This window comes from Psammomys obesus, unplaced genomic scaffold, assembly GCF_907164565.1.
Source record: "Psammomys obesus unplaced genomic scaffold, mPsaObe1.curated_primary_1811, whole genome shotgun sequence".
Lineage (NCBI taxonomy): Eukaryota > Metazoa > Chordata > Mammalia > Rodentia > Muridae > Psammomys > Psammomys obesus.
The window spans coordinates 1,527,803-1,546,071 of NW_026593947.1; the positions used below are offsets into that span (position 1 = coordinate 1,527,803).

Consider the following 18,269-nt stretch of genomic DNA (forward strand, 5'->3'; position numbering starts at 1 on the left):
ACATTCACACTCCACATCTTATGCCCACCAACACCATCTCAGTGTCTGCCTTAACGGTGTGAGTGAGCACAGGGGACAAAGGACAGCTACAAGCAAGGTCACCGTTCATGTTTTTCTAAGCAAGGCCACTTGTACCTCTGTCATGTCTTGGCCTCTTTTATCATTTATTTTCCTAACAATAATTTTGTGAGCATCCCTATTCAAACAGGAAGCACTATTAACCTTGCCTGGATGTACTTACTATGAAAATCTGAAACCGAAGACTTTGTCACATGAGAGGAGGAGATGGCAGTATTTCAACTGTAGCCTCTGGGGTGATAGTTATGAAATAACTGACATCTTGTGATTCAGTCACGTTAGCAGGGAGTGAACAGTGATAAACACACAATTTCCTAGAAACCCTCCTTCTAAGCTGTGTATAAACCCTCATCCATTCATAGCTGAGGCATCTGTTGCTAAGACTAGCATGGCCGAGAAGGCTACACTGAACTACACAAGAAGAAAATAAAAACTATGGGAGTTCCTCAGGACAGGTCTCTACAACATTCACCCACGAGTAGGTGGCCTACATCACAGGTTCATGTGCAGGGGAAGGCTTCCATCTGCTCATGGTTACACACCAGCTCCCTGGGGTGGAAAGCATCTTCCTGTCGAAAGACCAGAAGGCTCACGGTCCCTTCCATCTTGGTGCTTCTCAACAGGGAAACGACTTCCTCCTGAGACTTGCCGGCTAAATCGACTCCATTGACCTAAAACAAAGAGGAAAACTTTAGCCACCACCCTGCACGGACAGGCCGCCAAAGAGAAGCCAGAGATCCAGAACTGAGGGCGCCTGCTACCGAGTGAGACACTTTTACTGCAAATTTTGGTCGTGAGCAGGGAACCATGGAAGCTTTGGTGGCTCATAAAAGAGGTCGACCAGGGAGCCAGAAGCCAGTGAGGAAGTAATAAATCCTTTAGTGTTCACCCATAAACCAGAAGCTGCAATTGCCAGGCTGAACAGGCAGCATGCACAAACAGACAAGAGCTCAAGGTCAAGTCTACATGAAGTCACTGCGAGGTCTGACCTTTGCCTTGTGTGTCGCCGGTTTGCAGCAGCCAAACCAAGGGAGGAAAACAGCAGCAACACTTTAGTGCAAAAAACACGTTAAGTTTCAGTGAGAGTAGAGAAGAATGAATTTTTTTATCATTAAAAAGTAAACACTATCAGCAAAAAGAATCACTAAAATATAGTAACAATTTGGGAGGAGAAAATGTTTACATCTTAGCTTTTCTCAAGATATAAGAGAATTCAGTCAGGCAGAATTTTGGAAGAATATGTTTTTAAAAGAATCTCATTTTCATTCATGAGAATTATACATTTCAAGGAAAGATGTTTTATTTTTATTATTGTTAAGATGTGGTTTGGTTGCATATGTGGCACAGGCTGAAGTGACTAAGAACTGGGACTGCCTTGAATCACAATCCTCCTGGCTAGGGCTCCCAAGAGCCAGGTGTGCATTAGCACACCTGGACACAAGTTCCATGTTTTTAAAGTTGTATATTGTTCTCTATGAGCCAAATAAGAGAAACAGACATATTACATAAGCTTTTCCTGTAGTATGCCTCAGGACCCAGCTTTATTTTTGCTGAAACAATCTCAGAGATGCAGATGCTTTAATTCAGGATGGCAGCAGAATGACGACAAGTCCAACCAATGAAAACCTTGCAGACAGTAAGGAGAGGGTGCTAGCAGCTGAGAGTTTATCCGCTTACTATTCCTCTTAGGATCCCTACGCTAAGGAAGCTTGAGCGCCGACTAGTGTGCACTAGGACAGTGGTTTCCGCAGCATGGGTTCGAAACAGACAAAACTCAAGCTTCAGAATTGAGACAAGCCTGGCAGCTGTAAACACTGAACCCAGCTCAGAAGCAAGGCAGGCCACGGAGCGTTTCCATTTCTCAGAGAAAAAAGGAAGGTGTTTGTTGATTTGCTGAAAGCAAAGCCAATCGTCTGGCTAAAAAGGTGCAAAGATAGTGATTATCTCACAGGACGGAGGACTAGGGCAGCAGAAGGGAGGTGATGAAGACAGACAAGGAGGCTGCCTTGTAGGCAGGGGCAGCAAGCCTTGCTGTAAGGTTCCGAGTTCCACCCCAAGCTCAAGGAAGTGGACAGGATTAGCTTTTCTCCTTTTGAACTTAGAAGCCAGTTTTGAAATAGAAGAAGCTGTAACTAGTAATTTCCCTACAGCTGCTCAGTTTATATGCTCAGTCTAAATCTTTTGGAAAACAGTCCCTTTAATACAAATGGGGATCAATCTTTCCTATTAATAGGTTTTTCCAGTGTCATCTGAAACAAGTCTGAAACCTTATATACAGGACAAAAGAGAAGGAACTAACACTTAGGGGAGAAATTCTGAAATAAAGAACCAGGAAAGAGAAAGTGGTTTCTTAGCTCTGCTGCTTTTTCAGGAAGCCTTTTGGAAAGTTCAGCCCAAGGGGCCAAAGCTGCACCGGAGAGTGCATTGTGATGAAGTTCATATTATCCGTGTTTGAAGAATAGCCAATGATACATGATCTCTGCTAAGAAGAAAGGACAATGAAGGACCAATCTGTGCTGTCTGTAGTCCGTTGGCGGGAGCTGAGGCCTAGAGTACACACCGGCTCAGGGACAGGGTGTGGCTCAGGGGTAAACTCTTGCCTAGAGTTCCCAGTGTGCACACTTGGATACGGCTCAGTTGTGGGCTGGGGCTCGGCGCTGGGAGGCACAGGTCAGTAGAGAAACCCAGCCTAGCGTGAGTATGCACTCGGCTGCATCTACGAAGACAGGCCTTCAGTGCTGAGCCTCTCCTCCTCCTCACAGAGGTCCTATCAGAAACTAGGCCTGTGTGTATTTTCCCACAATGACCGCAAATGCCAATTAGGTTAAACCACAGCATCAGAAGGAAGTTTCTAAGAGCTCTCTGTCTTGCTGTTGACATCGGAGGCCGTGTCTCAGGCTGCGGTGCAGGTTGCCATGCCACCTTTTTGCCTCTCTTTCAAAACATGCTGTTCACAGTCACTTTAGCCGTCTAGGCTCCGATGTCCACATACTTGTCTTGCCTGTGCTGACGCACATCGGTATGTGCTACCTCAAGGCCAATCGCAGAGGGTGGCGCATGCGAAACCAGCCCTGCCCTCACACACCAAGTGTCTGTGCAGCAAAGTGTTTACAAACCATCTAGGCAGAAAGGTGATCATCAGATAATTTGGGGAAATACAAAGTAAAACAAAGAGTTTGCCTTTTTCCCCAATGCAACACTCCTACTAAAACACACAATTTCCTCTTTCATGAAGACATTTTCAAAGTGACTCCTGAAAAAAGGAACTTTTCATGAAAGTTGGCAGCCCTGGCTGAGAAGCCACTCACCTCTACTAGCCGGTCTCCGGCCTTGAGTCTGCCATCCTGAATGGCGGCCCCTCGAGGAAGGATGTTCTTGACGTAAATGGGCGCTGAACCACCTATCGTGACATCTCGGGAGGTGATGCTGAACCCCAGTCCTTCTGTACCTAAGCCAGAAACAGCAGAGACATCTGTGGGTGCCGCCGTCCATGTGTGCCATGTACAAGGGACTGGCTCATAGTCTGTGCCCAAGTCCAGTGGCATACCTTTCTTTTAATGCTGTAAAAGCTTAAGTAAACTGCTTAGGTTTGAATTGTTTAGCTCTAAAAGTCATTAATCTTCTTTGGTGGTCTTAGAAAGCAGATGAAAGTTAATGAACTCATATGTCAAGTCTGGGTCTTTGGGTACCAACTGGACCTGGCAAGTCTCCTCGAACAAACCAGGAATAAACACTTGTGTTAGAGTCTATGAAACCTTTCGGCCTGGAGGATGCTCAGTGGTGAAGAGCACATATTCTTGCAGAAGCTGCGGGTTTGATTTGCACTCACACAGTGCTCACAACCGCTCTGTGCCAGAGGATCCAAGACTCTCTTCTGGCCTCCACAGGCACGACAGCCATGTGGTGCACAGACACACATGTAGGTGAAACACCCACACACAAAAAATAAAAACAGACCATAGAAACTCCATGAACCTCAAAAATCAGGTAGTAGCAATAACGGTAACCATCTCTAGAGCACAGTGCAGGAGAAAAGGGGAGCAACCTCCAGGGAGGGCAGAGACACAACAGTGGTATTTTCAGTGGCCAACCTTTCTCGTGGTCCAAGAACAGCAACCGACTTGGATACATGAACCATGCTGTTTACCTGTGACAAAGGTCCCTTCCCACATGTGATCCCCTCCCCCATCCCAGGACAAAGCGCAAAGGGAGGGGTCAGCTGGGAACCAAGCTGCTGAACCCTAGGGTCACCTCTCAGGTTCACAGGTACCAAGATACCACGGGGTGTCACTAAACTGCTTTCCTGATCGATAGGACTTAATCTCTCTTTGGTAGATTTCTTAGCAAACAATCTTAGACCACTATGTTGTGGAAAGGGGTTATACCCCTTTGAACCCAAAAATACACTAAGGTGCTGTGTGCAGACCCTGACAGGTTTCTGTGGAACCCTAGAAATTTTATAACTTTCAAATGAGCAATTTCTATTTAAGCTCATTTGCCCCTCATGCCACATTGCAGGTAATATGATGGCAAATGCATGACCACCCTGAGAGGGACGAGGAGATGCAGCGAAGAACAGTGAGGACGAGTACGTCAGCGTGGCAAGAGGTTCACGTATTAAATTAAAAACTGTAACGTAAGAGGAAACAAACAGGCAGGTAAAATACGAGCTGAACAGAAAAGAGGCCAAGTGAAGGCTTAGTGAGACGCCATAAATGCTCTCGGGTGCCAACTAAACACTATTCCTGATCGAAAGCTCTGATCAGACTGACTGTTAGTGTCTGCTGTTGTCTGTGTGGAAAAGGAAGCCTTGAATGGCAAGCTGTCGATATGAATTTTACTAATTATCCTTCTGGGCTGCCGCGTATGTCTCTGAGCCTTCACAAAACTCTAATGACTGGCAATAACATCTATTAAGAAAGAATTTTAAATTATTCTTCTTTGCAATATTAATTTATACAAACTACAGAGATGGACTATTATACGAAGCATAATTCTATTAAAATAACAGAAATAACCCCTAAATCTATATGCCAGAAGTTCAGGCAATGACCTTTAAGGGAAAGATAAATAGATGTCAATTTTCATTTAGTGAAGCCAACAAAACATTTTGCTCTGATTGAAACAGATTACTGACCTTCTCCTCTGACTTTATTAAAAAGCTAATTTCTACAAAAGAGCATGGGATTTGAGAATGCCAGAGCAGTAATAAATATTAAGAAGTCATAATTATTGACGCAAGTGAGTTGGGGCTCTTCTGTTCTGCAGCCTCCTATGACAGAGTTCTATAATTGTTCAGTGAGTTATTATCGTGGAGGCTTCTGTTTTGAGTATTAAGTATCGACTCTAACTTGTGAATTAATGTCACTTAGAGAACGATGGTTGCTTTGAGTTGAACCTATGTTTAGCACGATCACACTATATTTTTAATGGGCTTCTTAAAAGACCTGGTAAAAATATCTTCCAGCTATAAAGAAATATTTGATTCTCATGCAATCACTATTACCATATCTGTATTCAGTTTTAATCAAAGACAATCAACATTTTCTATTTATGTAAAACATCTGCAGACACTGCTGTAAAGGCAGCAGGCACTTTTGTGGTATATTCTCACTGCTAGTTAACAGAAGTCGATACAAATCGATGGGACACTACATCATTGAGATAAGTAAAAAAAATAAATAAATAAAACCCACTACTTCTAATTTCCTTTTATGAATGAAGATTAGACTTCCTGAATTAGGTGACTAAACAGAATTCTACCTTTCTTAAATGATACTAAAGCAAAATTACTAGTTCTTGTATTCCAAACTAGCAATTCTTTTACTAGCAAGTAAAATGACACTTCCTGAATTAGTCCACTTTACATCATAATTCGTCACATTTATTGTTTGTGTAAAACTGCAAATGATTAAATAAATACTCTTTGCTCAGTAAAGAGAAGTCTAATAAAAACAACATTATGAAGTAACATTATAGAATGCTGGTCAGGTAAGTACTGTCTGTGTAAGAAATCTGAGCAGGATTTTTACTCTTCACATACCACTATTGTGCTGCCTGACATATTTTTGGTTAAAAACCAAAGCCTGTCACTTGAGTGGGGAGAGGAGAACGGGAACTGGATCTTCCCCTCATTGAGAAAAGACAGAAAACAGAGGGCTCACCCCATACAGCTTGCAAAGTGTCAACACATACTATCAAGTCCTATGTGTGCCAATCAAGCATCTGCGGCTTAAAAGCCAATAATCCAAAGCTGTGGTTCACACAAAGTTCAATGAAAGAATTGTTCTGGAAGGAAACAGCAGGCGCATATCATTGTAAGCGCTACCTCAGTGAAAAGGAGAGACTCCTGAATGCCATGATCTGAAAGACAGGCTGGCAAGGGTTTGCTGTCCACAGCTGCCACACACAGGTAAGTCATTCTGGATGACTCTCTAGCCAATGCTGTTGCTGGCTGAGCCCAGAAAGGCAGCTTTTAGAAAAACTATATTGGAAAGGCATGGTTTTGAAAAACTCAGCTGAAAAGGACACACAGCAGGCAAGGAGTATCTTGCTCTTGACACAAGGCCACTGACCATCTCAAGGTCAAGTGTGCCCATCACTCTGCACAGTGGGAAAGCCCAGCTGCACACCTGTTCCCCTGTGTCTATAGAAAGGAGATACAGAAATACGTCGATAAGGGTGGGGAACACTTACCCACACCTGTTACCGTAGCCTGTCAAATTCTGGAGAAGGAAGAGCAAACTGACAGCTATGTGAACCAGACCTCTTCAAACAGTGTCCCTTCCCAGGACATGCTGCTTACGGCAGCATCTGGGCACGGCTGCCAGTCAAGAGAGCCTGACCTGCACTACTGTAGTGAAGGAAAACCTGTAATCTAGTTTTAGCATAAACACTCTCCCCTAGGAATAGTAGTGGATTCTTGAAAACACATGCTCTAACCTATTTTAGACTTCTGCATTTTATTTCCTCTGTGCACGGGTGTACAAGCATGTGGAGATGTGCAAGCACCTGTGTACTGTGTGTGTGGAGGTCAGAGTGAGCGGCGTCAACTTTTCTGACTTAGGGTCTGAGACAAAGTCTCTTATGAAAGTGGAGCTTGTCAATCTGTCTAGACTGGCCGCTAGAGAGCCAGCTGCCCCTCCCCCACAGCCTGGCATTGATGGAATTGCTGGGAATCTGAACTCAGGTCCCCACACATGTACAGCAAGCATCTTGCCACCAAGTCTGTCTCCACTGGGTAGGGATGAAGATCAGGGCAGAGCCCTGGAAAGCCAACACAGAGCCTCGAGCTTCAGCTTAAGCACCTGAGCACACCCAATGCTTAACAAAGAAAACACCAGAAGAGCCCACGTAGCCCACCCCAGCCCTCCTCCCAGCCTGTCTCTTAGGAAACCCCATCTGGCGGAAAGCACATTGTACCTTTCTTAAGCTGGATGTTCAGTCTCTTGCCTACTTTCTTGGTGTTGTACACACTGCCTACGTTGGTACCGTGGATGCTCTGGGGTGCCATGGCTGGGGCTGGGGGTGGTTTGGTTGGGGCCTGAGCACCGTGAGGTAGTCGGGGGTGAGCATCCAGCTGCTCAGGTGGATGGCTCAGTCTGGGTGCCCTGGGCACGGCGTGGGGGGCGCTGTCGGCCACGCCCCTGCTGTCCACACAGCGGCTGTCAGGGCTGAAGCGGCTAGGGGAATAGCTGTGCTCGCGCTGCGAGAGCTGCTCATACTGCTCCTTGTTCGCGGCAGGGACCACGTGGAACCAAATGACACGTGTTCGCATGGCTTGGCGGAACATATGTTGTGCTCTGGATGTGACAAAGAGTGGAAGATTAGCGAGTGAAGACTAGCAGAGCAGAAGATAACATGAGCTTGATTAAATATACTAATTAAGCAGGAAGAACCAACAGACTGTTGGAGCCCTTTATGACACACGTATGTAAAGCTCCGATAAAAGCAGAAGAGTTTCTCCAAATGCAAATCTCTAATTCTGTAAACAAAAATGATAAACCTATCCACGGCTACAGAGAAAATAAAGTGTGCTACCCTGTAAATCAGCAATGACAGTTAAGTGCTAACACAGGTATTCCGCTTATGAGAAAATCCCAAGATGGCTTTCTCCGACAGGTGTGTCCAAGCTGCCGCCCACAGGCCACATTCATCTCAGGATAGCTATGGATGCAGTCCAACACGTTTGCAGAAGGCTAGGACAGATCCCAGTTTCAAAGGTTGGCGGTGCCTGCCCAGGACTACGCCGTAGAGCTGATAAAGGCGTCTTTAAAGGTGTTGTTATTGTTGTTCTTAATTTAATAAGGGCTTCAGTCAAGGTAAAGAATGCCCCAAAAGACACAGTATTGTGACTCAAAGGAGCCTTTCTCCTAATTGACTCTGTGAAAGACAAAAATGGGTTTGTGTTTGGTAAGCACAGGGTGGACTTCCTGAATGCAGGGAAACCAGCACCATGGTAACCCTAAAGGCAGGTCCATGACAGCATGGCAAGAGCTCAGCTGGTTAGGCCACTCTAAATATAGACCAAAGGGGGTAGTCACAGGAAATTTGATTAAATTGTAGATAAAAACTAGGTAACTGCATTAAATCCTCTCCTTGGCATTCAGTATGTGTCAGTGTCAGTAATTTGTTCTGTAAATGCAGGACCACAGTGGAAGCCACCCCACCCCGCCACCAGGGGAGAGGACCCCTTCACCACCACCTCCACACTTACTGCTCGAATCTCCTGTTCCGAAGATCTCCATCATTAATCCTCACGATGCAGTCATTCTCATGGAAAAGGTTCTCTTGCTCAGCTTTTCCACCTTTCTCCAGCCGCTTTACTAACAAGCCCAGTGTTCTAGAACATCGAGAACGGCAACAGTCACAGGGAGCCACTCACGCCGCTCGCCTTAGCTCCACTGTGCATGTTCACAGGCCCCTCGAGGGGGATGGATTACGGCACTACTGGCACATTCAGGTAACAGCGAGACCGATCCCAACGGTCTAAACGATGTGTACAAACTGACCCTTTCAATAGCTGCATCCTTCTGAGACTAAGGGCACACTAACTGATACAAAAATGGTGGCTCTGGAGCCTGCTTAGGGCCTCAGTGGGCGTCACAGACGGAACAGGGATGACCAGCAAATGGCTTTGCTGGGTTCTGCTTCAGTCCAGCTGACATGCAGCCCCTGCTCCCTTCACAACACAGATCATAAGGAGTGCCTGTCCTCGGGGGTTAAAAGGACGACAGCAGAGATGTGAGGAGGAAAGAGGGACAGAAGGGGGAGAGAGGGAGAAGAAAAGAGAAACAAAAGGAGAGAGAGAGAAGAGGAATGGAAGGAGAAATGTAGAGCAAAGGAGGGAAGGGGAGGGAGGGAGAAAGAGTGAGAGCGACTTTCCTGGCATGTGGATTCAACAACAGGTCTGATAATTGCAATTCCAAAACCTGTTGAGTCTCTTCCTTAAGTAAGTGAGCTGTTGCCACACTCTAGGCAAAGAAAAACAGAAGCAGGGAAGAAGTTGAAAGAATGACGGTTATTATTATTTTTTTTAATCTGTACTCAAACTATGAGAACATAAAATGAAATTCATGGAGAAGGAGCCAAAGGAAGGAGGCAAAATTATTAATCTCTTTGTAAGGGTTTAAATAAAAATTTCCCAACAGGCTCGAGGAGCTGAACGCATCCCCAGGTGTTGGTACATTTGGGTGGTGTTTTGGGACCTGCAGAAGGCACAGCCGTGCTAGAGGAAACACTGCCCCACTTCCAGCTCCCTCGGCTTTGCTTCTGGGGCAGAAGATGTAATCTCTCAGCTTTTCGCTCCAGTGGCCTGCAGCCAATGCCTCCCCCACGCTGGGCTCTTAGCCCATAGAACCATAAGACAAAATAAACTCCTTTTAACCCCAAGTCACTTCCGGTCCTGGTCTCTTATTACAGCAAAGGAAAAATTGGTAGCTGTGGCCATGAAGAAACCAACCATGCTGATTTTTGAGGGAATGAGGAAGACTTTTGAACTTTGTACTAGACAAGCAGCTTGAAGGGCCAACTAGACCCCACCCAGCTAAGCATCCAACTTTTCAAAGAGTTCAAGGGCTTTTCCAGGCAGCCATTCCAAGGTAATAATCTGAAGTAAAAACAATGCAGTTACCCATTTCATTTCTGGCCCATCTGCAGTATTGGTTTTTTTTCAGTGCTGGGCAAGCACTCTAACACTGAGCTAAATCGTGAAACCTTGCTGAAGACTGTCTTTCTAAATTGTCGTCCTCTGTGGCCAAATGCATTAGTAATGCTAATGAATGATAAAACATCACAGGTCCCAGGGAACCCTGGCAAATGCCTTTTATCACAGCACAAGGAAGTTCTAGGTCATCCTCAGCTATAAAGTGAGTTCCAGGACAGCCAGGCTGTTACATAAACACCCTGTCTGAGAGACCTGGTTACAGATCATAAGCAATGACTGGCCAAAGTGAAAGGCAGGATGCCAACCGGTGCTTCAGCAGCCACTGCTAGCTAACAGTCATGCCAGAGAATGGGCAGGGGGCTGGGACACAGTGACCTAAGTGGTGCAATCATCTCCAGACAAGGAACTGATGGAAAGGTCAAGTGCTCCAATCTGCAAACATTTCTCACTGGCATCATTGAATCAAAATAAACACAAAAGGAATGGGAGTGAAAGATCAAAAAACACCTCAAAAGAAGATGTCGCCAGCCATGGACATGGGAAGGTCTTCTGAAGAGCAATGCACAGGCAGCTGAAGTGTCAGGCACTCTCACCGACCTGGAAGCAGTTGGGTGACTGACAAAGCCATCCGCATGCCCATTACTTCAGATGCCAGGTAGTCTCAAGTCTGTCTCTCTGTCTCTCTCCCCCCCTGGTTCCTCCTTTTTTTTTTTTTTTTTGACAGGGTTTCACATGTAGTCCAGGCTGCCCCAAACTCACGGAAATCTACCTGACTCCACCTCCTGAATATTGGGATTAAAGGAATGTGCCACCACCTGTCTAGATATATATCTTATAAACTAAATTCATCAGCCAGTTTTTTTTTTTTTCTTTTTCAGAAGCAATTAGAGACAGAACCAGAGACAGAGAGAGACAGGGAGACCTCTGTTGTTATATTGGAGAATTGGAAGAGTTAAGGATGACCCAGGGCCTACTGGCTGTCAGGGTAGACAGCATGCTTTCCTTCTTGGGTCTACAGCCAGAGTTCCTTCAGGGGAACCATGACCCATCAGAAGGAGCTAGGGGAAAAAAGGAGGGCTAAGCTCTTTAGGGGGGGAAGAGGACTGTTCTGGAATCAGAGCCACCCATGCTGGCTGCACTGAGCCACATGCGCAGTGCTTTATGAGTAAGGCTGGAGCAGCACATGAAGAATGCCTACAGTGCGGGATGACGGAAACATGACTGCTCTCACTGCCATGTGCACATCAGGCAGGTCTTAAAGCAGTCCCAGGCTTTCCAAAGAAATGCCATTTTCTTTTCTTGTTAGATTGAAATATTTCTCAAATCTACTCCTCTTCCACTGTTTACCACAATGCTTTTTCCCCCCTCCTTATTTTAGAAAAAGTAAGGCAAGAGGAGAAGGAAGGTGGCAGAGAGGAAGGAGGGAGGGAAAGAAAAGGGAGAAAATGTTATGCCCACTGGACTAAATTCTGAATACTTTATTTAAAGCAAAACAAACCAAAAAATTTAGACGATCACACATTCTCCTTTAAATCGTTCCCTTGCAGTTGCTGAGCAGTCTCTCTGGGGAAGAGGAGGAGGGGGCATTCAGAAGGCAAGCTGCTGGATGCTGCCTCTCTGTGTGCGATGTTGGTTGCATAATTAGAAATTTAACTGCTCAGATTATATTACGGATTCACCACTACATTTTTACAAGGTTCATTAGCCTAATTATACACTTAATTCAAACAAACTCAGTTGCACATGTTCACATTTTAATTCTAAGTATAAATTATAACCAATGATAAAACTGAAAATAAGTAACAAATGTCGTATTGACATTTAAATTGGCTTAGTGTGAGTTCTGCTTTGATCGTCTCCACTCCCTCAACTGCCACCAGCTATGGGAATGATGGATCAGAGTTTATCATCGTAAGTGCTGACACAGTACAACACGATAGTAAAGGCATGGACAGGGGGTGTGGCAAAAAGACCTTGTCAGCTCCCCAAGGGTTACAAGTGGGAGCTAGAATTCTACATGACTCAGAACCATGGCCATGGCCACAGTGGACAGCCACAGACAGAGTTTAAAATTTGTAGGCATTTTGGTTAAAATAACAATCCTGGTAGAGAGCAGATCAAGTTCAGCATATAGGTATAAAAATGCTTTTCTTATGTCATGCAGTACCATGTACAAAGAATATTTAATAAAAAAAGAGTTTTAATTGAAAAAGACCCTTGTAAAGAAGCTGGTAGACAGCTTGCCAGCACATGTGAGGCCCTAGCAGGGTGCCCAGCACAGCCACAGACAAGAAGGAAATGTGATGAATGAAGTGGGCAAAAGGTAAATTGAGGTGGGTAGTTTCTTCAATTTAAAGTGGAAATTAGACATTCTACTGCTTCAGAAAAGAAAAAAAAAAACAAATTTTCTAAAAATATAAAAAGGACAGTTTCAACCTAAGTACCTAGGAGAGCTCCTAATAAGCCCTCTGCCAGTGATGGACAGACAGCATGTGCACAGATCAACCACGAAGAGGTCTGAAGGTCAAATATAAAAATGGGAAATAGACATTGAGAAAATAAAAACATTTTTCTTTGAATGTTCTAAAGAAAAGATAATTAACTAGGAAAAAGAACAGTGAAGGATGCAACAGTAGCTATAAATCAAGTAAACCTTAACCGAAGAAACAGCCAAGCTCAGACTTTGCTGGGATATTTGAATGGGTTAGCATGTGACTTTCTAAAGTTACTTGCCTGCTTTTCACAGGGAAAGAGAGAAGGCTGGGGGAGGGAGAAACGGAGGGGAGGAGGGAAGAGAGAGAGTGGGAGAGGGAAAGTGGAAGAGGGGGAGAGAGAGAGGGAGGAAGGGATGACAGATGGAGGGAAAGAAGGGGGAGGGAGAAGGAGGGGAAGGGAGAGGAAGAGAGAAAGAAAATAAAGTAGCCAAAAAGTGCAACTATAATGGAAATGACTTAGTCACTATGATAAGATGCCATGACCAAGGCGACTTCTAGAACAGAGCGTTTACTTAGGGCTTATAGTTTCAGAAGTCCAGTCCATGACCATAAGACGGTAGCAGGCATGCTGCACCAGAGCTGGGAGTTTACACCTTAAGACACAGACCCAGGCAGAGAGCGCGCTAACTGGGAATGACAGAGTCATTCTCGGCCAAACCCCCACAGATGTGCATATAAAAAACAAGTGGGAAAGAGTAAGAGCTGGAGAGGATAGAGTCTCCACAAGGAGAGCAACAGAACAAGAAAATTTGAACACAGGGAACTTCCCAGAGACTCATACTCCAACCAAGGACTATTCGTGGAGATGACCTGGAACCCCTGCACAGATGTAGCCCATGGCAATTCAGTGTCCAAGTGGGTTACATAGTAATGGGAAGAGGGACTGCCTCTGACATAATCTGATTGGCCTGCTCGTTGATCACTTCCCCCTGAGGGGGGAGCAGCCTACCAGGCCACAGTAGAGGACAATGCAGCCACTTTTGATGAGAACTGATAGACTAAGATCAGAAAGGAGAGGAGAACCTCCTCTATCAGTGGACTTGGGGAGTGGCATGCATGCAGAAAGGGGAGGGAGGGGCTTATGGGGGGATACAAAATGAATAAAGTATAATTAATAAAAATAAATAAAAAATTCTAGAAAAAAAAAACAAAAAAGAAAGAGTGATTAGTAAGTAGGACACCTGCTAACAGAAGCCAGCAGCAGGAGGCTGAACACACCAAGCCCCAAGACCTTCCTTCTTCATGCTAAAACCTCAATCACAGCCACACAGATGAGATCTTTCCTAAGCCTTCTGATTGAATATCAGATATGAGGAGAATTTTGGAAGTGCATTTCGCCAATCAGAAGATGGTAAATGGATTTGATTTACTTTTTATCCTCTTGCCCATGAATTTCTAAGAGGAGTGTATATTTGTTGGAAACAACTCACAGTTAAAAAAGAGGCTTTCTTGTTAGCCAGCAAGTAAATAAGAAGACATAGGCTTATAAATGAAACAGGAAGCAGCAACAGCGTCAGTTCACGCTTAACAAATGGTCAACTTTCAGCCCATGGCAGCCATGAGCCACAACTCTGCCAGCAGGAGGGAGGATATCAGCTTCCCTTAGCTGGAGGTCCAGGCCAGCTGCCATGGCGCTGAGAACAGCATGCTGGTTTCTGCACCAGGAGCAAGTTGTCTCTCCATCGTGACCGCTATGACATTTTGCTTACACGTGTGTGTCCATGTATGTACATGCTACAGTGCAGCTGTGGCTGTCAGACAACACTGTGCAGTCGGGGCTCTTTTTCCAACACCGGGCCCAGCAATGGAACCCTGGTTTCACGTTAGCATTGGGTAGCTTTCCTTGCTGACGCATCCTTCTGTCTCCTGGTTGTAGTTTAACAACAAATGTTTTCACACCAGTGTAAACAGCTACTTCCATGTTTCTTTAATCTGTGATGTCCACACCTCCAGGAGACTGGAAGATTCTGTCTTTAGAAACCACTTCAAGGCCTTACATCTTAAAATAATAATAATAAACAACACCAAAAAAACCCCTCCTTAATTAAAATTAACAAATATCTAGTTATAAATTGCATTAAAAATTATAGTATGGTTGGGCAGTGGTGCATGCCTTTAACCCCAGCTCTCAGGAAGCAGAGGCAGGCGGATCTCTGAGTTTGAGGGCAGCCTGATCTACGGAACAAGTTCCAGGACAGCCAAGGCTATCCAGGGAAACTCTCAAATTCCTCCCCCTCACAAAAAGGTAGTATGGAAGATTTAGTAATGAAAGAAGACAGACACCTGAAAGCAGGCTGCGCTGTGCTACAGATGCTATGGGCATCCGTTAGGCACATGTGTCCCCTGGAAGGATTCAGGACACATACAAAGGTAGACTTTGGAGCCCACGGGAAAGCCGCTGCAGCAGCATCTTTAGTCACACTGTGAGACCCGTGACTGCGTCTCCTCTCCCAACCAAGCAGCTATGCACACTTCTGGGAGCATCTTCCTCAGGAACGCCCCTGAGGAATGACTACCTTTCCAGAATAACGCCTCTAGGCAGAGCCCTTGTTTCCTTCAGAGAATGGGTCAAGAATATAGTGCATTTCGGGGGCCTTGCACGCAGCCAAAATTCAATACTCTCACATCTTTTGAATCCCTACAGCTTGAGGATGTTATCTTTTAATATATATGTTTCTCAAGTCCCATCAAATACAAAATATGACAGTTTTATAGGTCTGCCTCCTAGTTTGGTAAATGATTTTGTATCTTGTTTTGTATTGACCTAAGGTTATACTGTAATTGTATTTGTGTCATTGAAAAGTCTCAGAAAATCGGTCAAATAAAGGCAAGGTCAAGGTTTGTCATTACTATTTTATTTTATTTTTAATGTTGTGTGACAGGTTCTCATCACAAGGCTCAGGTTGGTTTTGAGCCTAAGCTCCTCCCCACTTCATAGTTGGCCTGCAATTTTATTTTACCAAGGGTTTTGAACTGATAGCTCTGGATAGTTCTTAGAACTAAAAAGAACATAGAAAATAGGCTAATTCTATAAAATGATGCCAAATTTACAAACAACTTGGAAGCATTTGTATTTCTGACTTAAATAAAGTTGTTTGTCTTGTGAGAGGGAAAGGAAACTACAGATGTAAAGAAAGTATTTCAAAGAAATGAAACTAGGTAAGGAATTCCGAGTAGAATCAAGCCCATGATTTCGGTGGCATGTCCACAAGAACGCTTAGGAGGCACAGCATAGAGAAGATCCTGTGGACTTTCCTACTGTCTTCATCCAGGAAAGACATGGGAGATGAGCCATCCTTAACGAAGGCACCACATTCAACTTACTACGCAAAACAGCCTTTTAAGGAGGTCTGGCAAGGTCAGAAACGAAGCTGCCTCAGCTAAATGGCTGCAAAGACTCTGCAACTTCCCGAGTTACCGTTTCCTTCACTACACGTGATACCTGAAGCAGGCCAGGAATGTCTGTCTCCTGTGCATAATCCTTTTCTGAATTGGACTTTGAACTTCTAAACAAAAGCAAGGACTACATGTAGCTATTTCTATAAAAATATATATTCTGAGAGCATTATTCAACTAGCTACGGCTCGGAATTTGAGAGGGCCCAAGGCTGAGGAAAATTTTCATGTTAACTACTCCTGGAGATTTCAGTGTGCACGCATGTGCTGCTGTGTTCCCACTAAAGAACATTTAAGTTCCTCATATGTTTGTTCTACCTCACACATTCCTTTCTGCTCTATTGCTTTGCTCAACCAGCCTGAGATCCCAGAGCTGCCCTCACACTTAAAATCGTAGTCAGACTCAGTTTCCAAATTCCGACATTTTCTCTATCAGCTCACAGATGACCCACCATGTAACTTTAGAGAGTGTTATCATATTTGTTATAACGAAACAATTTCCTAACTGCATCTAGAAAGCAGATCCCTGGAGAAAAATGGCTTCCTGTTCATCTTATTTTCTGTTGCTCACTATCCTTATATCATGGGGTAATAAACGTCTCACAGGATTTCTGATGGTGAAATATGGTGATCTACTGATCCTTGTTTCCTTGGACCTACTGTCCTCATCACAAGGTGATGGCCTCTCTGGATTGCTGACACAACAGAAAGGACCATTTTTAATCAGCTCTGGAATCTCTAGGCTCCTCGAGAAGGGACTTGAGTCTGAGCTACCATATCCATCTCTGACAGTGTTCACCCAATCCCAAAGAGCTAGAAGCATCACGTTCATGCAGAAGTTTGTAGACACTGCATACAAGTGGAGTGAAAACCATCAGTTGCAACAGAAAAATGTTGCTGACTAGCAGGGATTTATGATGTGTCTGCTCTTCCTAGGTCATAGGCTTTATTCTTTAGATAGGAAAGCTTATACACTTTTCCTCATTAAGAGCCAAATCACAAGGAATTAAAAATGACTCAGCTCTAGATTTGCTAGTTCTGAAGAAGAGTTTGTTTACTTGACTGGGTTCTGTGCATCCAAACTCAGTACCACAGTAACCACCAACTGTGATGGGCTCTGAAATATTTCTCTGAATTCATGCTACTGGCAGGTTTATGTCTGTTTTCTCCTTTTGCTTTAGGCTTGTCATCTGTTTATTTTATCCTAATGTCTTTTCACAGTGAGGTAGGAAATGTGTAATATGAGACAGAAAGTAACACGTTTGCAATAAAAATACAGATTCAGTGTTGGCATATGCACAATAATCCTATTTGCGATGAATTACAACACACAAGCACTTTCAGTATCATCGGTGTGGGGACGCTATGATCCATGATTGTAACTTTCAAGTTTCTTTTGAGATAATTCTAAGTAATATTTTTTTAAAAAGCCAAGGTACCTTTTAAAAAATTTATTTAACTGAAAGTTTTTTGAAGATATTTTAATGTTTTTCCAAAGTTTAAAGTAAAAATAAAAGAGAGGAAAAAAAAGAAATGAGTAAAACACTTCACAATTCAAGGTGAATTTATACTGAGCTACAGAATACTGCATTTACGGTGCTTCAAAAGAATTTGACAAATTCAACTTTCAGCTTCAAGCTGATCCTCTGTCTACCTATCTCTATTTACCAAAGGAAGAATATAAATCCAGACTTGCAGTCACCATAGTGGATAAGGAAGCACTACAATCGCTCAGAGTCTTAGAATAATACAACACATGTTTGGCTAATTCACACTCTGCCTTCCCAGGTACAGGGGACAGTAGTTTCTGCACACGTGGTTGGTTCTCTGTCACTGCTTGGGGATCTCAGCTGTTCTACACACCGATTCTCAGTCTCTAGCCTCAACTCACAAGGACTGTTCTAGGCTTTCGTAACAGATGCAGGTTCTCCGCTGCGGTTCTGGGTTCCGAGTCATATGTCTACCCTGCCAAGTGTGGTTTCCTACTCTGTGTTCCAGAGGCTTAGTCACTGGTCTAGCTTCTTGGTCACTGTTCGACATTCCCCAGGTTCTCAGTCACGGGTTCAGGTTTTGGTCACCCATTACAGCTCTTTTTACCTCTTTGACTCTTGTCTCTGCTCCGGGCTCCCAGCCACA

General features: G+C 44.3%; 1 protein-coding gene across 10 annotated transcripts in view; it reads right to left on the reverse strand.

Moving 5' to 3' along the window:
- Positions 1 to 18,269, reverse strand: part of Pard3 (par-3 family cell polarity regulator) — a 416,186-nt gene that overhangs the window by 217,944 nt on the left and 179,973 nt on the right. For all 10 annotated transcript variants that reach the window (XM_055617584.1, XM_055617582.1, XM_055617583.1 and 7 more), the window contains 4 exons: positions 8,795 to 8,920; positions 7,501 to 7,880; positions 3,387 to 3,526; positions 621 to 749 (listed from right to left, as the gene is read on the reverse strand). In XM_055617584.1, coding sequence (XP_055473559.1) covers positions 621 to 749; positions 3,387 to 3,526; positions 7,501 to 7,880; positions 8,795 to 8,920 — 775 coding nt within the window. The remainder of the gene's footprint in view (positions 1 to 620; positions 750 to 3,386; positions 3,527 to 7,500; positions 7,881 to 8,794; positions 8,921 to 18,269) is intronic.